This window comes from Lissotriton vulgaris, chromosome 8, assembly GCF_964263255.1.
Source record: "Lissotriton vulgaris chromosome 8, aLisVul1.2, whole genome shotgun sequence".
NCBI classification, from domain to species: domain Eukaryota; kingdom Metazoa; phylum Chordata; class Amphibia; order Caudata; family Salamandridae; genus Lissotriton; species Lissotriton vulgaris.
In genome coordinates this window covers 537,975,467-537,995,625 of record NC_141696.1, presented here as the reverse complement: position 1 = coordinate 537,995,625, position 20,159 = coordinate 537,975,467, and the positions used below count along the sequence as shown (strand labels likewise).

Genomic DNA, 20,159 nt, shown 5'->3' with positions numbered 1-20,159 from the left:
CCGGCTCTCCCCAGACAGTAGTCTCCCACCTCCCGACTACAGCCGACCTCCTGCACTCGCTGGGGTTCTCCATCAACGTGCCAAAGTGTCCCCTGTGCCCCTCTTAAAAGCTCCTTTTCATCGGAGCGGTTCTGGACTCAGCGCAGTTTTGGGTTTATCCCCCGAACAGCGGGTTTGGGATATTCAGGCTCTGATTCCGGTCTTTCAGCCTTTATCCCAGTCTCGGTCAGATTGACGCTGCGGCTCTTGGGGCTGATGGCCTCCTGCATCCTTCTGGTGCATCACGCCAGGTGGCGGATGCAGGCTCTGCAGTGGGACCTGAAGTTTCAGTGGGCACAGCATCAGGGCAATCTGTCCGACCACGTCCGGATCTCGGAGAACACTGCAAGCCAGTTGCAGTGGTGGCTCACGAACTGCAATTGGGTCAGCAGCAGATCTCTCTCCCTACCCCAACCAGAGAATGTAGTAGTGACTGATGCGTCCCTCCTGGGATGCGGGTGCCACATGGGGGAGAGGGAGATCAGAGGCCTCTGGTTTCCGGCGGAGTCCCGGCTCCACAAAAACCTTCTGGAGCTGCGGGCAATCCGGCTTGCACTGAAGGCATTCCTTGGGGAAGTGTAGTGCAGGTGTTCACGGACAACACCACCGCCATATGGTACTGCAACAAAAAGGGCGGGTGGGGTCGTGGACCCTTTGTCTGGAGGCTCAACACCTGGCAGGTTCACTGAACGCCAGGGCGGACGAACTCAGTTGCCGGTGCATGATGGATCGCAAATGGCGTGTGAACTCTGACGTGGCGCAAGGCCTTTTTCAGCAGTGGGGAGAGCCTTGGTTAGATCTATTCGCCACCGAAGAGAACACGCAACGTCATCAGTTCTGCGCGTTGGAATTTCCAAGGCGGCACTTGCTCGGAGACGCTTTTTGTCGTGAGTGAAGCTGCGGTCTGTTGTACACCTTTCCGCCTATACTACTTTTGCCCAGAGTGCTGAAGAAGATCAGGCGAGACTGGGCCCAAGTCATCCTTGTGGCTCCGGACTGGGCATGAAGATACTGGTATCCCGAGCTACTCAGCATGTCAGTCCATCCCCCGATTCGTCTGCCTTCTCAGGAGGACCTTCTGTTACAGCAGCAGGGGACGGTCCTCCGCCCGAACCTGTCCAGTCTCCGCCTCCATGCGTGGAGATTGAGCGGCGGCAGTTGAAGCCATTTGACTTGCCTCCTGAAGTCAGTGATGTGATTCTGGCAGCCAGGCGTCCCTCCACAAAATCGGTATAGGCTTGCAGGTGGAACAAATTTGTGGCATGGTGCACAGCAAAGGCTGTGGATCCTCTCTCTGCCCTCCTTTCAGAGGTTCTCCTCTCTTCTTGCTCTTACCCTTGAGGCGCTCTTAAGGGCTACCTCTCTGCCATTTCTGCCTTCTTGAGGCTTCCTGATCAGCCTTCTCTTTTCAAATCCCCTGTTTTAAATAGATTCTTGAAGGGCATCACGCACATGTTTTCTCCTGTTCCTTTCGTGATGCCTCAGTGGGACTTAAACCTTGTTCTTACCTTTCTGATGTGCGCTCCTTTCGAGCCACTTCACAATTGCCCTCTTCGTCTTCTGACTCTTAAGACTGCATTCCTGGTTGCCATCACCTCTGCCAGGAGAGTGAGTGAGCTCCAGGCTCTATCTTCTAAGCCTCCTTTCCTTTCTGTCCATCCGGACAAAGTTATTTTAAGGACGCGTCCTTTCCTGACCAAGGTTGTTACGGCCTTTCACATCGGGCAGTCCATCACCTTGCCCATATTCTTTCCTCCTCCACATCCCTCGAAAGAGGAAGAGAGGCTCCACCGTCTGGACCCAAAACGTGCGCTCTCCTTCTACCTTGATCGCACACGCCAGTTCCGGGTGGACGACCAGCTCTTTGTTGGGTATGTGTTGGGTATGTGGGTGCGAAGAAGGGACGGGCGGTGCACAAACGGACCATCTCTCGGTGAGTCGTTTTGTGCACCAAGGCACCAAGGTCTGTTACTCCTTGGTTAAAAAGGAGCCCCCTTTTGGGCTGGGGGCCCATTCCGGCTACGACTGCCCTGGGTCGGGGAGTCCCCTTGCAGGACATCTGTCAGTCAGCTACGTGGGCCTTGCTGCACATGTTTGCTAGACTCTATTGCCTGGACAGCCAAGTCCGGAGAGATGGCCTTTTCGGCCGTTCCGTTCACCAGGACTTTCTGGTGTGATCTTGGTTCGCAAACCCACCACCGGGGTTGGTATTGCTGGGTTATCTATTCTAAGGTAAGGAATCTAACACTAACCTGTTTCTTTCAGATGCACAAGTTACTTACCTTCGGTAACATTAGATCTGTAAGAAAAAGTAGTTAGTGTTAAATTCCTTACCGCCCCACCTATCCTCCCCATTCCTCGAACCGATATCTAGGGTTAAGGACATCCCTTTCAGGGCCCTAGTTTCATGGCACCAGTGTTGGTCTCTGTCATGGCTCTGCATTCCTGGCGCGGAAAGCTATGTACAAGAACTGACGTCGGCGCGCAAGGGCGGCGTCTAAGTACTCCGACATCATCCTGGTGACCACGACGACGGACACGGAGCCGCAGACCACGCCTACCGACGTGCAGGGGTACTGCTACACAAAACTTTCCAGATCCAGTCTGACGCCTGGGGATATTCTAAGGTAAGGAATCTAACACGAACTACTGTTTCTTACAGATATATCGTTACCGAAGGTAAGTAACTTGTGCGTCAGCAATATTTTCTTACGCTTTTTCACCTCTCCCCCCTGCTTCCGTTTGTAGCTCACAAATGAAGGCAGACATCCTTAACACTCATCCTAGTTGCCCCCACATATGCCAGGCAACCTTGATACACAAAGTTAGTGGAATTCTCAGTAGTCCCGCATTACCTACTACCCAAGAGACAAAACCTACTCACTCAGAACCAGGGAGGAGTAAGACTCCCAAATCAACCAATCTTGCAGTTTGGCTCCTGAGGTCTTAAAATTGTAATATCTAAATCTACCTCAAGAACGTATGGGTATCTTAAAAATAGCCTTAAGACCCACACAACGGGCATGCTATGCAGCAAAGTGGAAAAGATGTGTTTATTACAGTCACTTTAAAGATGTATCACCTCAAAACGTTTTGCTACCTGCTTCATTTACAAAACGTAGAGTTAACTTTTACTTCAAAAAAATGCATCTTGCAGCTTTAGCTGATTGCCTTCAATAAAGAGAACACACCTCTATATTCAGAATTCCTGTAGTTAAAGGTTTTTAACATTACCTTAAGAGTTATTCCAACTAGGGCTCCAAACCACCCCAGTATGAAACCTTAATATTGTGGTAACGAGGTTAACAGGCCCACCAATTGAACCATTGCACAAATATCCTTTATAATTTTTATCATGGAAACTTGTTTTTCTCATTGCAATAACTTCACTCAGAAGAGTAGGAGAGATTCAAGCACTCCCCTTAGAAGAACATTTTTTCCAAGCACATAAAGACAAAGTAATTCTAAGAACTAATCCTAAATGTGTACCTAAGGTAGTATAACAATTTCCCATGAGTAAATCAATTTCATTGCATGTATTTCCTCAACCAGACTCCTTGGCAGAAAGAGTGTTACACACATTAGATGTTAAAAGAGCACTAATGTAATATATAGATAGAACGTAATTTAGAAAGACTCCACTATTTGTGGCATTCTCTAAACTACATATGGGTAAAGCAATTTCCAAATATGGTATTGCATGCTGGATAGTAAAATGTATCCAAACCTGCTATGCTAAAGCTAAAAGACCTCTTCCTATACCACTAAAAGCCTACATGCAAAAAAGGGGCTTCTATAGCTTTTCTAGGGAAAATTCCATTAGCTGATCTATCTACAGCAGCTACATGGACTACACCACATACATTTACTAAACATTACTGTGTAGATGTTATTGCATGACAACAAGATAATGTTGGTCAAGCAGTACTATGTACATTATTTCAAACAAATGCACTTGGCACAAGTTAGTCTCCGCTTACAAGAGGAACTGCTTTGTGTTTTATGATAAACATGTGTATCCACGGCCAAGCATGCCACCAAATGGTAAATTTTACCTACCCAGTAAACATCTGTTTGAGGCATGTAGTGATGTAGATTCACATGCGCCCACCCTCTTCCCCGGTGACTTATTTCTTGCATTTGTATACATTTATCACATTATTACATGGTCATCTACTTTGGATACACTATCCTTTCACTCCATCCTCAACCGCTAAACAGAAAACAATCTAGCAATGGAGTAGATGACTATGCGCACTGCAAGCAAGAGGAGTCGTCACTTGTTAACTCATTACTCGAAAGACTTCTTCAAAGAATAACAAGTTGCAGCCTTCCGAGCCCAACACTAACTGGTGGACTTATGCTAAGCATGCAAAACTACAGCACTACATGCCACAAACCTATGCTTACAGGGTAAGTAAAAATCACCATTCCTCATTGAAACCTGTTTTTACTACTTAGCAACTTCCTACTAAGCGTTGTGAGCGCTCATCTGTTCTCACCATAGTGGTTAATAATTTACATTACACAAATGTTTATTTTAAGTTAATCATACTCAATGGCGTTGCTTTATTAGGAGTTTAGTTTTATTCAGTGTTTTCGTTCTGTAAAATGTTGTAGTTCTCTCTTAAAAAGGGTGAGTAGAGTGGCAGGATTGTTCTAAAGGTAGATGTGGATTGATAGTTATAGATTTGCTGACTATAATTTGCAGGATTTGGTGTCCAAAATGCTTCACGTTGACCCCCATCAGAGATTGACAGCTGCCCAGGTCCTCCGACACCCTTGGATAGTTCTCTGTGACCAGTTACCTCAATACCAGCTGAACAGGCAAGATGCACCACATCTAGTGAAGGTAAACCATTCACCTATTCTTTCCCTGATTAGATCACATTTTCTGCAGGTCTTTCAAATGATATATTATTGTAATTAATATTTGCTCCTACAGAATCCTTATGTGAAGTTCATCTCCAGGCCCCACAGTGGATGCAGTATATTTCTCGGAAATATCACTTCACGAGTGCTAGTTCGTGCTACACAATATCTGTTGCTTTGTCATTGAGGCAGGAGGTGACATCAGCATGGCTGATAAATATGGCTCTGGAGTTAGTGTCATCCTATGCTTTATTCCACACCTCACCATGTTGCGGAATCGATAGACCCTTATGATTTCCAGGTTTTTACTCAACAAATTTCTCTTTTGGGTCACCAGTCCCCTCCAAAGTTTAAGTACTGCAACAAATGTTGCAAGGACATGTCTGGTGCCGACACTTTTGATAGCTGAGGATATTTGCTTCTAAGAGACGAGGATTACAAGTATCGGAACGCCCTTGCCAACATCCAGGCAAATTCTACTCTTTTTATGGACTTCCAAATGAAAGTGACCTCGTCAAATTTCCTCCCTCTAAAGACCCAATGACAGCCAATCAATCTCACTTTATGGCAGTCATCCATAAATCTGCAGAGGCTGTAGAGAAAGTTTTAAGCACTGAGTAGAACCAAGTTTAACTTTTCAGATACACTATTGGGAAAGAAATTCTCAGAACTGTTTGGGTAATGTCAATGAGGCTCCAGCGACAGTAGACAGTCCTTCCCTGCGATCTTTCCCCAGGCAGGGTTAAAGTCCATAGTTGCCATTCAGTCCTCTTTGAGAAGGGAGTAAGAGGCTTGGTGCTTTAGGTTGCAAGATGCTTTTTCTTAATCAGCATGGCAGTAATAACCAATAATGCAAACTGCCTGCTAGCGACTTATTTCCACATGCTTTGTAAAATCCCCTCATTCAAAGTGCCTAGCCTGCGTGAGCCCTTGAAGAATTGTTTGTTCCTTAGTGCAGGACCGAATTGATGTAGCCAAGAGCCCAATGTAGATGGGCTTCTGTTGTACATAGTCACTGTAGAAGTGTTCCACTGGATTTTCATAACATCAGGGCTCATTTCTCCAACATTACCTATAACGTTGACTGCTTGTCAGCCACTCAAGGAGAGTTTGTTGAAAGCTTTAAACAAAGCTTGTAGTTCAAAGAAATTCCTTTAGCAGTACAGGAAATCAGGGGAGTTTAGCAACAAGGCCCAGAGACCTCACTAGAACCCTTGGACATTGCCCCAGCATCTATAACCCTTTCAGTCCAACTGGATTTGAGGGTTTGGCAGAAGACAGGTTTAGTCCTCCTCTTAATCAGCTCTAAGCATCGCAAACCTCTGACTTCTATATTCAGGATTTCAGTTCCCTATCTGCAGTTGCTACTCCTATTATTCCACGGTGCCCATAAAATTGAAGGGGTAGGCGGAGACCGGTCTTAAATCTTTGGGACAGTTCCTTGGAGAATGTAGAGTTCAGAATGTGAGGCCCGCATCTTTTGTCTGTTAAGGGTGTGCACTGTATTGTATCCCTGGACCTCTGATATCTGTTTTCAATTCATATTCCAATTGCAGAAGAGCACATGCAATTTGTAAAGGTTGTGGTAGTTAAGGAACGCTATCTGTTTTTGGCCTTTCTTTTTTGCCTTTTGCTAGCTCCTAGGCCTTGACTGTTGAAGTTGATCATGGCAGCACCAGGGAATATGTTACTTTCTGATGAATAATTCTAGCCGCAGATTACTCACTGGTAGAAGATTGTTCTATGCAGTGATTCTGTTTGCTGGTAGTTGGTGTTGTGTGGGTCCGTACCACACCGCAAGTGGCGTAGAGCTGCAAATAATTGCCGCCCCTGCAGGATGTTTTTAGTCCCTTTTATTTTCCAACGCGGGCGGCTCTGGAGCACCAGTCCCAACTTTGTTCCAGAATTTCAAGATTGCCTGAAGACCAACAATATGTTAGGGAACGTTGTCACGATCATAAATAGATCTAGATATGTATGCAATAGATGTAAGCTGTGGCAAGACTGCTAGAAACAGATGTCTGTCCGACTCGCACAAGGCATATCTCTTGTGTTTCGACTCAAGGTGCGATTCCAGAATATGCAACCAGTGTACAGTCTTGCACCCAAAGGCAGTATTAGAGAGAGGAAACTCTGTGTTGGCAGACACAAGATGATTTGTCATCAAAGCATACTTCGTACACCAGCTCCAAATTGCAGGCCTCGTCTCGGTCACAAGGACATTCTCACTAGAGGTCATGCCTGCCAGTAAGTTGATATGAAAGTCCAAGCACAATCCTAACACCACGAAGCGGGACTCGTCCAGCTACTCTCAATCCTACTAGAAGGCATGAGGTTGTTAAGATGAAAATAGCACCCCATTGCAGTCCCCAGAATCCAAACCAATTTTGAAGTTGGACTAGGCTGCCCAAGTTTTTTGTGGACTATCATCAATTCCACAGCAGATAGTGGTCTTCAAGGAGGCCTTGCTTCAGATTTGTGATACAATTCTGCCTCCCTCTAGCACTCCTTTGGGTCCCATTGAGCCACATCAGGTCTCCAGTGAAAATACCACTGTTGGGTCAACCCATGATGCAGTCTGGCACCATGGAACTCACTACCAAGCCTGTGACGACTCTGGTGCAAACTTTAATGCAAGTTCCCACTGCATTGACAAAGGCTCTTTTGGTACCTGTAGAAGACCTGCTACTGATGCGGATCTCAAATCTGACATCCGGCCGCTCTAGACCAATATTGCACTACAAAATTACTTAGCGCAACCAATTGTCCTACAGCCTAGCTTTAGCCTTAAATCTCTGCTTAATCCCCACTGCCAGCAGACACTCCATTCTATGTTTGGCTCCGATTCTGACCTAGTACAGCAGAAAGATATAGCACCTCGGACACTGATGTTTAAGGTGATGGATATCTTTTTCCCCTTTCATTACACTAGTGCTGCACAGAATCTAGACCTGCGGGATGTTGGAGGGCAGATACAATTCATGAAACCGATCTAAACTCTCTAATGGACAACCAACTGAGGAAAGTGCCTTGTTTGCAGTGGTAGTTCAGAGGTTAGCTGAGATGCTAGAAATTCAGTTGCCCACCATTGCCGCAAAAACAAACATTCTGACCGAGATCTTCCAAACGAGTTCTCTGCATCAGTCATTATTACCCAATTTCCTTTCTGCCCAGTCCACTAGATAGAGATACCAAAGAATTGATGCTTTTTAGAAAATATTTTTATCAGCTAGCCTTGCCTTCAGATTAATCAGTGGGTTTTGCTTATTAGACCGGTACACACATTCATTATGGAACATGGCTGTCGGAATTTTGCTGGCTGGTCCAGTGGATCTCATGGCTTCACTGACTCCGATGATATAAGACTGTCAGGATGCAGCAAAATGCATCCTGTAGGCCAGCCTCCATTGACATTTCTATTAGCAAGAGTGTGTTGGATGAGGTTAGCCTAGCTTTCCGGTGATGTGAAAGTATCCTTAATGGATATGCCCTTTGATGGTTCCAGGCTCTTCTGAAAAAAAAGCTGATTCAGCCATAGAATCATTCAAACACAGTCACTTTACTTCTTGATCCTTTGGATTATTGGCGCCTGCAGATTGACTTCTCCACCAGCTCAGGAAATTCAGGGGTTACTGCAGTGCTAGCTATGTGTTATGATGTATGTCTCGTGTGGCCTCGTGGTCGCACTGTGCATTCCGTATTCCTTTAGATTGTTAGGCTGACGGCACTCGAACAGTGTTAGTTGCACTGGACTGTCGAGGTGGTCGGATGCCAGGCTGTGCTGTGAGAAGCTTACAAATAAAGCTTACCTTCAAAGTACGCAGGTTGAGTCTCAATTCCGAACGAACCATCACAACATTTTTGGCGACGATGCTTGGGCTGAATTTCCAGAATTTCTTATGACTCCTGCTTTCTGGACCTCGATTTCGTGCACAGCCTGGTGATCGTCGACGTCCCTCTTCTTCTGCTGGCATCTCCCTGTGGCATTTCCTTCTCGATTTCCGCTATTCAAGGAGGTACTGTTTTTTTGATTTTTCAGCTTTAGGCTATTTGCGATTTGTTTGGACTGTGACCAACGGCTGACTTGCCTTCCTCACGTCACTGGAACGTCACTGGAACGCACGTTGGCTGCCATTTTAATTGTGCAACTTGTGTCTGACGCACTCTACGTCATTGGAATGCACGTTCGGCATGCAACGCAGCGTTAATCCTCCATCTTAATTTCCTATTTGTGACTGACGTACCTTACGCTCAGCGTCACCAACGTGCCTCCATTTTGTGTTTCCATAGCGGTGATTTCACACGGAAGTCTGTGCTTCAGGGTTTGCACATTATTTGATTTTCGCGCATCGTATTAATTTTTAAGGTACTGTACTGTTCTTGCGCCTCAGCGCTTATCTTACAACTGAAGCTGTATTTTTATTCACATTTCGACTTTCACATGGAACTGTGATCTGTGAACAATATTTGGTTTTTGTGCAGCGTTTTCATTTCTAAGGTACTGTACTGTTCTTGCGCCACAGCGCTCACCTTACAACTGAAGCTCTATTTTTATTTACATTTCGACTTTCATTTGGAACTGTGAACTGTGTTTATTCTACTTGCATTGGCCTTTCATTCTTATCGAAGGTGCTGTTATTGCAATTTACTCAACTCTGAACTTCGTTTTTCTTTTCCACGGTGATTTGCACACCTTGTGCTGCAGATTTCAAGCTTTTATCAACATTTTGATTTTCTCTTTTATGCTTGAGTTTACACTCGTGTTAATTATTTAAAAAAAAAAGTTTTCGTTTTTTTTGTGCTTTACTCGTTTCAAAATGAATACTAATGTTGTTACTCCTCCAATGTTTTTATCTCTTCCTGGTACTCCTTCTATTGATTGGGAAGACTGGGTCGAAATGCTTGAGAATTACATTGTTGCACTTGATGGGAAAAATTTCCATCCTGAAAGAAAGAAAGCTTTATTACTTAGCACCTTAGGTAATGAGGGCCAACGTATTTTCAAGTATTTGCCTGTAGCCATGGGTCCGAATGGTCAACCCATGGATGATGTTTTTAAAGAAGCTCTTACAAGGCTTGAGATAAGATTCGCCAAAGAAGTTAATTTAGTTATGGCAAGATACAGATTTTATACACAACCACAAGCTGAACATGAATCTATAGATGAGGTAGTCTCTAGGTTGCGTGAATTATCTATCAAGTGTCGTTTTGGGGTCATGAATGATGAGCTTATTCGTGACCAGCTCATTGTTCAATGCCGCCATAGAAAGATCCAAGAGAGACTCTGGGCGGCTAAAGACCCTTCTTTGAAAGATGCCATTGATATGGCAAAAGTCATTGAAGAGTCACAGAAATGTATTAAGGAACTTGAGCGTCGTGATAAGAATTCTTCAATGTCTTCTTCTTCACAAATTGGTAATGTTGATTCCTTTGAAGATAATTCAGATGTTAGTGTAATTTCTAAACGCGCTAACAAAAGTTTTTCATCTCCGAATTTTCCCAAACCCAAAGGGAAAGAGTGTTGGCGTTGTGGCAGTCAGTTTAATTCTGGTGATTTTAAAAAATGTTATGCCATTGAACAAACGTGTAGGAAGTGTGGCAAAAAAGGGCATTATTCTAGAATGTGTAAACAAGGTGATACTTCTGACAAGAATAAATCTAAGGTCAATGTTTTACATTCTGCTGACTATGTTCAAGCTTCTAATAGAGTATTTGTCATTCAACATCCTGATTGTGTGGCTGGTGTTACTGATTTCAATACTCGCAGACTCACTCGTCCCTCTGTAGAATTCACTATCTGTGGCCAGAAAGTATTTCTGATGGTGGATTCAGGTTCCTTGTTCACTATCATCCCTGAGTCCTTATTCACTAAATTGTGGAAGGATGTCTGCTTATCTGAAAGAGATATCAGTCCAGTGGGGTATCAGGGTCAAACTATTGATATTCTGGGTTATATGTTTGGAGTAATTACGTTTGGCTCCAGGAGTGTAGAAGGCAAAGTATATATTGCCAAAGATGGTCCGCCAATTCTTGGCTGGATGCACCAATTCGATCTACATATTGTAATCAATCCAAGGTCTCCTAATTGTGTTATGGTTGTGGACGATGACCTCTCAATTGGAGATGTTTTAAATTAAGCTTGTGCTGTTTTTGCAGATAAGTTGGGCTGTGTCAAGAACTATGTCCACCAAATTGTTTTGAAACCCGATGCCAAACCTGTTCAGCATAAACTTAGGAAAGTGCCTTTGTCAGTTAGACAGGGTTTAAAAGATTTACTCCATGAGTTGCTGGATAACAAGGGGATTGAACCGGTTGAGGTTTCTCCTTGGATTTCTCCGGTGGTTTTGACGCTCAAATCGGATGGCCGTCTCAGGTTCTGCATAGATTTGAGATCTCTCAACAGTCATATAATCGTTGACACCTTCCTGTTGCCTAATATCAGTGAGCTCTTGCAGTTAGTGGGTGGTGGTAGGTTCTTTTCAAAAATTGACCTCAGAAGCGCCTACCATCAGATCAAGTTACATCCCGACTCTAAGCCACTTACTGCATTTATCACAACTGAAGGCACATTCCAATTTACTCGTATGCCTTTTGGCTTGGCCTCGGCTGCAAGTGTATTTCAGCGCATGATGTCCAACATGTTTGAGGGTTTGGTGGGCGTTGTATACTTTCAAGACGATGTATTAGTTTCAGGAAAGTCAGTGAGGGAACATAATACCATCTTACGTCAAGTATTGTGCAGACTAGGAGATACTGGTTTAACTGTCAACAAAGACAAGTGCACCTTCTTAGTGGAGGAAATTGAATATCTTGGTTTCACCATTTCTAGTGGTAGTATTTCTCCTAAGAAAAACTTATTGATGGCCATTGAGAATGCTCCGCGACCTGCGGATAAAGATCAACTCCGGTCCTTCTTAGGACTTGTAGAATTTTATTCAAAATTCGTTCCTAGGTTTGCAGATATTTCTGAACCCTTGAGGGTTTTGTTACGAAAAGGAGCTAGATTTACGTGGGAGCAATCTCAAGATGATTCCTTTTGTCATATTAAAAATGAAATTTGCAATGCAGGGATCCTTTCGCTGTTTGATCCCTCTTGTAAGTCCTTCTTAACTGTCGATGCCAGTCTCATTGGTATTGGAGTAGTTTTTTCTCAATTACAAGCTGGCACAGAAAAAACTATCGCTTTTGCCTCTAGGACCTTAACTTTAGCAGAAAGGAATTATTCTGTGATTGAGCGCGAGGCTCTGGCTGCGGCATGGGGTGTAGAACACTTCAAAGTGTATTTGTGGGGTGTGAAATTTGTCATACGCACTGACCATAAGCCATTGATGAAAATTTTGTCAGCTGGGGGTGCTGGGAAGAGTTCTGCAGGTTTAGCCAGGTTTGCAGCCAGGTTACAAGAGTTTCAGTATGAGGTGGTTTTTATTCACGGTTGGCGTAACGTCCAAGCGGATTGCTTGTCCCGGTTGCCTCTTGATTGGAAGTCTGTTGATGTAAACTTGTTGTTGAATTTGCATAACGAAGATGCTGTAGCTTCTGTTGGTGATGTCTGTGGGTGTTCGTTAGGTGTTTTCTCCAAGGCCCAGTGGGTATCTGAGAAGGAGAAAGATTCCATTTTGCAAGGTCTTCTGGTTTTAATTAGGAATGGTGTTCCACGTGAGAGTTCAGTTCCAGTTTCTATCAGGCCTTTTTGGAAAATTCTGGATGAATTGTCTGTGTCCTCCTCCAATGTCATCAATTGAGGGTGATCGGTTTGTGCCACCTTCTGGTCTCAGGTTTCATATTTTTAATCTTGCACACGAGGGCCATTTGGGTCAAGGTTTGACCTCTAGAAGGAGTAAACAAGAGTTTTGGTGGCCAGGCTTGGATGAGCAGGTCAAGGGTTGGGTTCAAGCTTGTTGTGCTTGCAAAGACAGCGAGAAGAGGTTGAAGATTGGCACTCAAAGCGTTATGGGCCAGATAGTTGATCCTGGCAAACCTTGGTGCAATCTTTGTTTGGATTTTATTGGTCCTTTTTCTGGTTTGTCTGAAGATATGCGTTTTGCTTTGGTGGTTGTGGATGTTCATTCAAGGTGGTTGTGTGTGGAATTCTTGCGAGACATTACTACTAGGTCTACCATTTTTGTTCTTGAAGATCTTTTCTTGCAAGAAGGAGTTCCTCAAATGATCTTGACAGATAATGGCACTCAATTGACGTCTAATGACATGAAATGTTTCTTTGACAAATGGGGTGTTAAACATTCTTGCACATCTTTGTATAATCCCATGGGGAATGGCATTGTTGAAAGGACCAATAGAATGGTTAAAGGCACTATTCAATTGGCTTTAGCCAATGACTTACCTCCCAAGAAGGTCGTTCTTGATATGGTGTGGGCATTTCGCACCACTGTTCATGGTGTCACAGCAAAGTCTCTGTTTCAAGTCATGAGGGGACGCGTTCCTGGTTCTCGTTTAGTTCCTGGTTGGCTTAAGGTTTGGATTTCCTCTGAAGGTGAAAGTGCGCCTGTAGTTATTGGGGACAAAAGTGAAGTTGGAGATTGGGTGAAAGTCAAGTCTGGTAGGGTTCGTGCTGGTTTGTCCAAGTTCAAGGGTCCTTTTCGGGTGGTTAATGTCGGGAAGTTTTTTGTCGTTTTGGATGGTGGTGACAGGTGGAACTTAAGGAGGGTGGCTCTGTACCAGAAGGGTGGTTCTGTCAAACAGGTTGTTGAAGACGATGGTTGTTCTGGAACTTTGTTGGAGGCCGGTTCCTCTTCAGATTCTGCTGTTAGTCTGTTTGCTGATGAGAGTTTGGATCTAGGGGCAGCTTCTGGTGCTAGCCCAGGTGTCAGGGTTGATTGTGGGGTGAGTCCACTTATTCGACAGGAGTCTGCACCTAGAGTGCGTAGGCCCCCCAAATATCTCAATGACTATGTTGTTTTTTAATTTTTGCTGTTTTGTTTTTTTCATTTCTTTTTCTATTAGGGAAGAAGATGTGTTATGATGTATGTCTCGTGTGGCCTCGTGGTCGCACTGTGTATTCCGTATTCCTTTAGATTGTTAGGCTGACGGCACTCTAACAGTGTCAGTTGCACTGGACTGTCGAGGTAGTCAGATGCCAGGCTGTGCTGTGAGAAGCTTACAAATAAAGCTTACCTTCAAAGTACGCAGGTTGAGTCTCAATTCCGAACGAACCATCACAACACTATGCATCCCCTTTTGCTTGCCCTTACCAACTCCTGCCAAGCGGGTAGGAGGCAGGATTGGACCATTCCTCCCTGGCTGGAGATCTCTCGCCAGAGAAGTGCGTCTCACAGATTGCTAAAAAAGGCTTCTCCCTTAGTTTAATTGCAGCTTCATCCCAACCTATCTTCCTCCCACACCAGAGTGCATTTTAGATCAGCACTCTGCAATCCTGAAGCAATAAGTCAATCTTTTATTCTCCAAGGGTACCATTGAACAGATACCGGACTTTGGAGACTTTTTCCTCATTCCAAAGAGGAAAGGGGGCTTCAGGCCTATTTCAGACTCTTATGTTTAATGCATTTCAACAGAAACCAGTTTTAAGTGTATATTCATGGCATTTGACTGTAGATACACATGCTCTGCATACTTCTGCAATTTAGTGTTGGGCTCGTACGTTTATAACCCGTTTTTCTTCGAAGAAGTCTTTTGAGTCACAAGATCCTGTGGCGTCTCTTCAAGGTAATGTGCAAAGTCATCGGCTCCATCTTCAGATTGTTTTTCACCTCCATTGAACTCGTCTAATCTCTTTCGACTCCCTTTCTCAAGTCCTTATAGACACAAAGCGAGGCTGCAAAACCTATCCGAGCCATGCCCTAGAGTGGACACAGGTCTTGGTGCTCCATGACCAATTTTTTCCGCTCAACAACGAGACAAGGCTTTGGAGCCAAGATAGGACGAGAGGCCTCTCAATCCTGATCGGGCCACAAAAAAAGCACACCGCTGAGCCATCACTGACAGTAAAAACGTGAAATTGTCACTTTTTACTGTGGAAAGACTTGGTTCCCCCCTTGACGAGTATAGGGTTGCACGTTGACTCCTTATCTGTTATAACTCCTGAACGGTGCCACCAAAGCTGATACTCCAAGGTATCAAACAACTTGTCACATTAAACTAGGCTTGATTTTGAGGTCAAACTGTGCCTGCTGTCCCCTGCTAGTGAAGTAGTAGTCTCCAGAGCCCAGACAAAGAAATAGACTGCAAGGGTCAGTTGGCTTACTTTCTTTTCGCAGCACAGGGCCACAACAGCTGAAGAAGCCTGATTGGGCGAGTTGGTAGCCCAGAATTTTAACTCCGCCGCCCTACCAAGACCAGAACGCAGCACTCAAATTTGCACCTGAGTCCACTTGGCCAAGGTGAGCCATCTAAGTGCAGCTTAGTCACTCAGAAGAGTTATCATCTAGGGAAGGACGATGAACACGAAACCGGGCAACTGGTAACCCAGTGGTGACTGGACATCTACCAGGACCAATAGGATTTTGAGGAATGTTGACTACATGGCCAGGAGCTCTTCACCCCCTTTGTGGACCAAGGAGTAGTCTCCCCCACTGGATCGCATCTACAGTGCCCGTGAGAATTTTCAGCATTCTGTATCCCTTACACCAGAACCACTCCCATAGGAACCTATAGAAAAAAGATAAAAGTACCTGAAACTTACTGAAGACTGCTTCCCTGACCAAGGTAAACTTTTCTGAGAACCTTCCTGGTCACCCTCACTGGCTTCTTACTGACCATAGTACAACTAGCCAACGTGGAATGTGCCAATGATTGTTTGTGGTTGAACTAAAAAATGGCATATTGACTGTACCTTGTAAAATCTAGATCTCTGGAATACTCTGGTTGATCTTTCATTGTGATTCCTACAAAAACATGAAAATAGGCTATTTTTATCCAATTTAGTCGATCTGTATATGGCATGGACACCCGGAGGCTTCCCAGCACTGATTCAAACTAGTAGATAACAAGGTCAGCTGAGCAAGAGAGGAAATATTAGAAAAAAGCATGTTTTAAGAGCTTTCCTGAAGGCAGGTTCAGGATCCAACTGACGCAGTACGAGACACAAAGTTAGAGTCTGGGTGCCAGATGCTTAAGGGAGTGACCACCCCATCTGGATCTACGAATACTGGGTGTCGTTGCGAAAAAGTAAGCTGCAGACCTTAGAGATCTGCCAGGGTCATATGGTTCGTCAAGGGCATGAAAAATTTGATGCCCCTTCCTGTAGAAGGTCCTGTTGGTAATGCACAGATTTAAATTGGACTTGTGGATCGATCGGTTACAAGGGAAGGTCAACCAAGGCCCTCCTTGTGGACAGGTGCCTTGCAATTTTGAGGCGGAAACCGGCGGCATAATTTTAAATGGTTTGTATCTTTTTCTTAACATAGCATGGGGGATCCTAATTATAGGGGATTCCAGGGGATTCCCACAATCAAGCCAAGAGATAATGGCCTGAATGATGACTTTCTATGCCAGGGGCACTGAAGATCTAACACTTTCCTTAAAAGTCTTAGCATACCGAAGCATTCGGTAGCTTGCACATTTACCAGCACTTTCATTGTTAGCCTGTTGTCTAACCATATAACCAGACTTTTCATTATTTTTTTTTTTACAGTTGTAGCCATTCTCAAGCAATACGGCCAGGGGAAAGGCTTTCTCTAGGCTTCATTGTTTCCAAGCAACATAAGCGCAGTCTTGTCCCTCTTCAGTTTGAGGGAGCAGTTACCATCAGTTGACCACCTCTGTGACAAGTTGATTGCAGTTAGAGCCTTGTTCTGGAGTGATAGATTCAACTACTTGTGTATCATCTGCATACAATACTGTAGTCGGGCCAAAAGACTGGACTTTGATAGAGAGTGCAGGTAAAGATGAAAGAGTGGGGGTTAATGTAGACCCCTGTGGTACTCCACGTTTCGTGGACAAGATATCACGAAAACATGCTTGGTTCCAGACCTGGAAGGTTTTATTTTCGAGGAAGGACTTGAGCCAAATTCGAGCATATTCACGTATCTCTACCTCCACGAGCCTTTTGACAAGTGTTGTGCGGTCCACTATCTTGAAGGCCTTGCTGAGGTCCAAGAGAATAATCGCAACTGAGCCACCCTGATCAAGAAGTGCTCAGATCTTCAGTTGCAGCTTGCAGTGCAGTCTCCGTACTATGTACAGGTCTGAATCCTATTAGGGTGTAGTGAAGAAGGTGGTTTGATTTTCTTTTTTTAAACGGAGCGGTGATGACTGACCTCTTTCTCCAGAACTTTGGAAATGCCTGGCAGCAAATAAATGGGCCTAGAGTTATCCTGACATGAGGGGTTGAGATTTGTTATTTTAAGCAGGGATTTTACCACTGCTTGTTTCCATTGTTGGGGAACTATACCAAAGGAAAGGGACCGGTTCAGTCATTCTGATAGAACCTGAAAGATAATATATGGGCCTTGTGTTAAGATACGGAGGGCGGCTGGGTCAAGTGGAGATTCTAACTTCACTTGGCTACATAAGGTAAAAAGTGGATAGTGGGAGATAGGGGGAAAAGGCTAGGAGGCCGGCGTTTTGACAGATTACTGGAGAATAGTCTGCAGGGAGCATAGCTAATTTTGCGTTGCCTGCAAAAGACGAATAGATGTCTAACAATTTTTGGGGAAGGAGGCTAACTCATTGCAATAGGCAGTTGCGGGTTCTGGGGTTGGGCGGTCAGATCTTACCTCCACTAATGGTTTAAGAATTTAGAATATTTCCCTAGGTGAGGTCAATTTCTGTGGCATAGTAGGTTGCTTGGGCAGATCTAATCTCGGAGTTGTAGAGCCTGAATGCTGCTTGGTATTCTAGCCTACTTGCTTCTTCATAGTGCCTCCTCTGTTTCCTTTCTAACTGCTTATAATGATTCTTCAGTGTTAGCTAGTTGGAGGAGAACGTTAGTGCCTGTTTTGATTTATGTGGGCCCTTATTAGCCTTAACTGAAAGAACTGTCTTTATAGTTATTGATCCAGTTGAGAAACCTGGAATTAGCCTTGGAGATTCAATCCAGGGATGAAGGCTGGGTGTTTTACTAAAAGCCAAATCAATGGTATGTCCTTTCTTGTGGGTGTGGCCATTGACCTTTTGTTCAAGTTGGAGGCTGAAATGGTCTTGGAGGAGACGATTGGCGTAAATGTTGAAATCTCCTAGCAGAATGAAGTTTGTTTTGTTTAAGGCCAGGTCGACAACTGCCTCTGACTGCATGTTAAATGCGCAGGAGGTCAATGAAGTAGAACTCGAGAGAAAGTCAAAGTAGTGTTAAGGGAAATGGCAAAAGATGCTTTCACAGTCCTTGAAGGTGAAGAGTGAAAACACCATTCAAACAGTCTTTGAGAATGATGACAATACCTATACGTCCTTTTTTATTCTTTTTACTCGATCTTGCTGGATAATATGATATCCTGGAGGTAGGGCCTGGACTACATTCGGTTCAGAGCTCTGTTGTGGCCAGGTTTCTGTCCCAAAAAGATATCAGGGCTCTTGTCCTATATTAGAGAGAAAATGTCTAATTTTTGACAAGTCAGTGCCCTTCAGTTTGATGATGAGGCGCAAGTCTTTTCCCCTTTTTCTTTTAAACTTAATGAAGGTAGGCTGAAAGCAGAAGGAACATGATTTATAATAGGGGACAACTTGGAAACTGACCTGGGCATAGCGGGGATCACCGCAGGACGCTCCAGCCTTTCCTTGGCTCCGCTGGTGTTGCCACCAGTCTCCTTGCAGCTGCAGCCACCGGACCACAATCCCCACAGGCCATCACGAGAGGAAGTCGCGTACGCCCTGTTCCGCCCCCGTAGAGGCTCAAAAGACAGCGAGAGCCCCGGGGGAGCAGGGACAACTTGGAAACTGACCTGGGCATAGCGGGGATCGCCGCTGGACGCTCGAGCCTTTCCTTGGCTCCGCTGGTGTTGCCGCCAGTCTCCTTGCCGCTGCCGCCACAGCCACCGGACCACAATCCCCACAGGCCCTCAAGAGAGGAAGTCGCGAACGCCCTGTCCCGCCCCTGGAGAGGCTCAAAAGACAGCGAGAGCCCCCGCGTCGTGGGACGCGCGCGGGCGGCGCCGGGTTAAGGGCGGGACAGTCTGTGGCAGTCCGGGGCACAACGAGGCTGGGCTGGGCCACGGACCCTGGCAGCCCCAGATAAGACTTATCCCCTAATTTTCTGTGAGACTAATACGTTTTAGTTGTAAGGTAATACTATCGCATTATTTGTATCACACTTTTAATATGAGTGATTCATGATAGCTACGGTGTTTTAAATATCGGTTCCGTTGGTCTTACCCAAAATTTAACAATGTCTAAACTTCGATCCGCTAAAACTGCCTCAGCATCAGCTACGATGGATAACTACTTAGTTAAAGTAGTAAATAAAATCAACAATGACCGACTAGCTTCTTTGGGCCGGGGTAGCCCTCCAGCTTCCCCCACTAATGTCTGCACCTCTTTTGATACACCGGCGCTAGATAATAGCTGTAATCAAGGCGACCAGGCTATTATTAACAATAAAACCATTAGTGAAATACTCGTGTTCGAGGCATGTGGGCTGCTGAATTCATATCTGTGCATAGATCGCTGCCTAGTGTTGGGTCCGGATGATTACACATTGTTGTCCTGGAAGAGTCTTCTTTTTGAACCTGTGGAATCCTATGCCCAAGACAATGCCTATTCTTTTTTTATTATTGAATATCTTTATTCGGCAACTTGATCACCATAAAAGAATACATATAAAATACATTTCCAATACACAATAAAATATTAAAATACAGTAAAAGAATAAGGTGCAACACAATCACCAATTTGCTACCAGCAGATATGGCATCAGACCGTTGGGCCCCCGACTGCAGTTTCAGTAAGCGGGATCGCGTCATCCATGCACTTCCCAAGAACTTTGCTACCCCACAAATCATAAAGGAAGATGATGAGTCCGTGGAGAGTACACAAAGAGCCTGTCTATGGCACCTCAACCCCAGTTCCCTGCAGACAGGTTTCAGCCAAAATTTCCGCGCCCCTTTATAAGCTGGGCAGGCAAAAAATAGATGGGCCACAGACTCTGTTGGTGCTACGCAGCCAGGGCATGAACGCAGGGGGGCACCAGAGTTTGACCACCTCACCATAAAGTCATGCACCGGAAGCGTCCCATATCGCAGTTTTAGGTATAGTGCGCGATCAAAGGGTTTAGTTATCAGGTCGAGGAAGGGTTCCAATTTCCTCACACATTTAAATAACAAAAATTGGTCCGTGAGTGA

The 20,159-nt window shown here is 44.8% G+C and overlaps 1 protein-coding gene across 4 annotated transcripts in view; it reads left to right on the top strand.

The window, feature by feature from the left end:
• RPS6KA3 (ribosomal protein S6 kinase A3) overlaps positions 1–20,159 on the top strand; it is a 796,620-nt gene that overhangs the window by 727,574 nt on the left and 48,887 nt on the right. For all 4 annotated transcript variants that reach the window (XM_086934351.1, XM_086934352.1, XM_086934353.1 and 1 more), the window contains one exon: positions 4,751–4,891. In XM_086934351.1, the coding sequence (XP_086790477.1) occupies positions 4,751–4,891 (141 nt within the window). The remainder of the gene's footprint in view (positions 1–4,750; positions 4,892–20,159) is intronic.